Source organism: Frankliniella occidentalis, unplaced genomic scaffold (genome assembly GCF_000697945.3).
Source record: "Frankliniella occidentalis isolate FOCC.00 unplaced genomic scaffold, Focc_3.1 Scaffold137, whole genome shotgun sequence".
NCBI classification, from domain to species: domain Eukaryota; kingdom Metazoa; phylum Arthropoda; class Insecta; order Thysanoptera; family Thripidae; genus Frankliniella; species Frankliniella occidentalis.
Window position 1 is genome coordinate 607,912 of NW_026267264.1, and position 4,710 is coordinate 612,621.

Genomic DNA, 4,710 nt, shown 5'->3' on the forward strand with positions numbered 1-4,710 from the left:
CGGCAGGCATTGGTCACTGTCAAACATCGAACAGTAACATGAAAACGTTACTGTATGATATTTCCATTCATTTCCGTTTATCGCTCAATGTCACATGACACCCAAAATTTGATATTTTTTGTACACACTATGACCTTTTACCGTCGGCGAAGCTTCCCGTGTGTTCATCTGGATAATTAGTTGTCATAGAGGGATTGGGAGTGCATGTCCCGAGAGCAGATCCATAGGGGTGGGACGGGGGCGGTGACCAATGGCCTAATCCCACTGGCGGAAGTCCGGTACACTTTCAACGGAAAGCAATGCAAACCTATGGCCACGCTTCTGAGCCGAATGCATCGGACACGGATAGAGGGCAGAGGGCGGTGCTGAGCCCGGCGCGGGCTAGCGGGGCCGGAGCGGACGCAGCTTCACCATTTCATTTGTTTTACTTGAGGTTCTCTAGGATAGCAATGAGTGGGGATGTTTGGATTAATGGATGGATGGATGGATGGATGGAAAACCGTAAAAGAACGACTCTGTCATGTAGAAATAATTTGTCTCTGTAACGCGCGTCGAAGGGGTCCAAAGCATAATAATAACAACAACAACCGACACCTTCCTCCCCTCGCGAGTATTTTCCGTCACAGTGCTGCGCTGCGCTGCACCCCTCGCGCTCCGCGTCCCCCTCGCCGCGCTGACGACTCCATCGGGCGCCGCCATCGCGACGAGGGATTAATAGTTATACAAAGCCTGGTTTGTTTGCTGAGTACTCTTTCTTTCTTCATCCCCGCGCCACTTCCTCCCCGGCCGACGGCCTCTCTGGTGATCATCTCGTCATAATCGTCCCCCCATACCCAGCTGCTCCGCCGCACCCCGCTCCGCCGCCGCCATGTCGCCGCACTCCGATATATGCAAAGTCTACGCACGCGCGGATCAAGTTTATCAATCACTTCAAAAGCGAAATAACAACAATAACGCACCATTTTAAATGAAGACCACAAAATGCCAATTTTCCTCTTCGGTGTGATATTATCCGTATGGGGCATGGCCATGTGTGAGATTTTTGGGGATAATGTGAACCAGCTCGGACGAGAGTTTGACCCCCAAAGATTACGTGCCTAGAACACTGAAAACGTCTGGCCTCTTTTCGCAAAAAAATTGGCGTTCTCTAAAGAAGGAATTGGCGCTCTTATTCGCAACGAGTTACATGGAATAGCAGCACTTTTTTGTACAAAATTGAATTGGTATGTTTTTATGCAAAATAACTTTCGTGCTAAAGTTAAATCTATGTTTCGGTTTCAGACAAATTTGTGCGCAAAAGTGCATTACTTTGTAGGAAAGAGTGCACGAAAGTGCCCAAATAAACACAGAAATGTGTTCCAAAAATTTGATTGATTCAATTCGTATATACATTCAAAGAAAAAGATACCATAAATCCAGTTTAGTCTGTACCGGGTGTAACAGTGAATAACGCAGCAGTGTTGTGGGATTGCATACTCAATATGGCCGCAGGGGCCAATGGCCCCTCACGGGTGTAAAGAGTAGGCAAACCCGCAATACTGCTGCGCATTCATAGTTCTACCCGGTACGTATAGTGGCCTGAAAGACGGCTGGATTAATGTAGCACAGCCCTTGGCTAAGTTTCCTCTGTTTAGCTGCTTGACCCAGCGGCGGGCAGGCGCACCCCGCCCGCCCCCAGCCCAGCGCGAGGGCCCCGCTTGGTCACCGTCATTGCCCGTATTGGGGTCGCGGCTCGAGAAGCCTTTAGCGGCGGCCGCAAACAAGGAAACGGGGCGCCGGCCGCGCCAGCCCACTCGGGGATGGTCAGGCTGTTGCGCGGCAACGGCGGGAGTTGCCATTTGTCAGTTGTCGACACCTTCACTACGGTAAAACAAATGTGCAAATGTTTGCACAAAGGTGCGGTGCAAGAGGGGGGGAAAAGTGCACAGATTTTGTCAGTCCATTTTAGCGAACTTTGCTATCAGAAATTTACCGGATTTCGTTAAAATACAATGTGTCTCAAACTTGCGATTTCGCATATTACATGGTGTTTCATTAAACCGCACACTGGTGCAAAGGTTATAAACATAATTTGCCTAAAAGTTTAACGAAATGTCTCATGTTTTGCAAACCAATAACGACACCTAGTTTCGACAAGATGAAGTGTTCAAACTTTGTACACTTCAAGCTGGCCTTCTCATGAACCTTACTTATTTCGTACCATTTTTAGAAAACGTTTTGTGGGCCTGGGAGCCTTTTCTTTTACAGCGCAGACGCGCTACGCTACGATCTGCTCCCGTGTCCGACCCGGTCGGTCCGCCAGCCCGTTGTCCGTTCTGGACTCTGGGGTGCACATAGAGAAAGAGAGAGAGAGAAGACCTTGTGAGCAGCCGTCTCTCTTTCACTAGGAGGCGGCCGCGCCGCGCCCCCGCCGCCCGCTCGTCCCCGGGGTGCTGTTGTAGCGGCTCGGCTACACGGAAGAAAGTAAAGGGCAGCGGAGGGCACAGGGAAACGTCAGCGGGTCTTCAAATTAATGACTATTGACTGAAGCCGCACCCGGCCGCCCGGCGCGGCGGCACAAAGGTGCGGTGCAAGAGGCGAAAAAAGTGCACAGATTTTGTCAGTCCAATTTAGCGAACTTTGCTATCTGAAATTTACGGGATTTCGTTAAAATATATAATGTGTCTCAAAACATGGTAACTTGGAAACGTTTTGTGAAAACAACCGAAGTTTTTCGCCCTAACATCATCGTTTCAAGAACACTCTCTTCGTATGGCCTAACGTATTAGCCCATTTAAACTGAATCATTTTCTCAACATCAGTGGTCGTGGCTTACAAGAACCGAATTGCTCAGTTTTCTTTTGTCCCTTATGCCATAAGGCACGCCTAGCGCATTTTACTCGCTCGGCAGTTTATAGCAGTCTACAGAACTGCTTAGCTTGAAGTTCCATCGAGACGACCGTCAGATTATTTCCTGTGAGTCTAAGTTCACGTGACGGGAATGTCGTTTCACCTATCGAGTTAACTTTGCCGCCGATCCAAACAGACACTCACCGATCGGGGCAGCGCCAGAGCCTCGGTGATGTCCTCCTCGTCGTCCATGAGCAGGCCGCCGATGATAATAATAATAATAATAAAGCCTCGGTGATGTCCTCCTCGTCGTCCATGAGCAGGCCGCCGATGTCGCTGAGCAGGTCGAGCTCGTCGTGGTTGAAGTCGGGCGAGAAGACGCCATCGTCCTCCAATCGGCTGCTACGAGCAAGCTGGTCAAGAAGGTAAAAGTTTAGATGAGAAAATAATTGTAATTTAAAACACAGAGAATATCACAAACGCTAATCGCGAAAAACAAAATACTCCTTTAAAGTTTTAAAAAGTAAAATTTGTACGTTTTGCAAAATTAAGGGAGGGAGGGATACGAAAAGAAGTACGGCTCCTGAGAAAAGTGGGGACGCGGGCGCGGGCAAAAGACTGAACAGCAGGACATGCCTGCAGGATATAGAGGAGGGGGCCACCCCCTCAGTCCCAAGTCACGAGCGAACTCCGCAATCATACCTAGGTACGGAAGGGGTCGGAAAGAGGGAGAGAGAGAGAGAGAGAGAGAGAGAGAGAGAGAGAGAGAGAGAGAGAGAGAGAGAGAGCACGGCCACGCCACTTGCTGTCACGTTTTTCTCACACGAGTAGTTCCAGAAAGTGGCCGTGGCAGAGGCGGCCAGGCCGGCAGGGCTGCCACCACCGCGGCGGCAAACCCAACCCTTTATACACTTTCCCACAAGCGCGCCGCTCGTTTCAACAAAAAGAAAGAACACGGCGACAGAAATCTAATTTGAGGAGTGGGGCAAAGAGGGGATTTAAAAAGAAATAACTTTGCTTTGCTAGCCAACTGCTAGCTTGCTTTTTGAGCAAAAAATTCCTTCAAATATTTTAGCGCGAGCGCGATTCGTCATACTATTCTGTATTCTAAAAAATCTCTGAAAATGAAGAAGCGACATTAGCCGCTCTCAGGAGGGCAACGTTTTAAAACCAATTTCGTCGCTCACCACAGTGACATGCTCACATGTTTTCATCGCTCAATGAACAGTATACTTTATCACTCAATTTCTTAACACCCCAAAAGGCCTAATGATCCCCAAGGAGAAGGTCGGGAGGTTCCAATTAAAAAAAAAAAAAAAAACTCAATTTTTGTCCTTCCAGAGACAGTTTGTGTTTACGTACGCCTTGTTCACCCGAACATCGCTCTTAGGGTGGATACAGAGTTCACAAAAAGAAAGCGTGATTCTCACGCCAGGCGTCATTTTCACGCTCCCTAAGCTTCACGAAGCCAATCAGGAACCGGACTTTTATCACGCTGGGCGTGAAAATCACGCCATGCCTGAGAATGGCGCTCGCTTTTAGGGAACTTGAAAGACATGTTCAATCTTATTTTTTACAGATTTATTTAACAAATGGTACTCACCTCCTCGAAGAGACGCAGGGGGTCGTCGACGACGAAGTCGTCGGCCGACCTGGAGGCGGACGGCAGGTCAGCCAGGTCGGCGTCGGGCACCTTGGCGTCATCGCGGCGGGAGGACGAGGACTCCGACGAGGACAAGGAAGGGGAGGCCCGGCTCTCGGCGAACGGGTCCTGGTCCTCGGGCCCGATAGCGACCACGTACTCGCCTGGGGGGGTAAAGCGTGATTAATCTTATGCCTTATCCTGATGCCATGTCAGGAGGGAGGGAGGGAGGGAGGGAG

At 49.7% G+C, this 4,710-nt stretch overlaps 1 protein-coding gene across 1 annotated transcript in view; it reads right to left on the minus strand.

The window, feature by feature from the left end:
• Positions 1–4,710, minus strand: part of LOC113211061 (segmentation protein cap'n'collar) — a gene marked incomplete at both ends in the record, with an annotated part of 77,985 nt that overhangs the window by 37,145 nt on the left and 36,130 nt on the right. Inside the window, 3 exon segments of the mRNA XM_052270757.1 lie at positions 3,034–3,054; positions 3,120–3,242; positions 4,433–4,635. Coding sequence (XP_052126717.1) covers positions 3,034–3,054; positions 3,120–3,242; positions 4,433–4,635 — 347 coding nt within the window.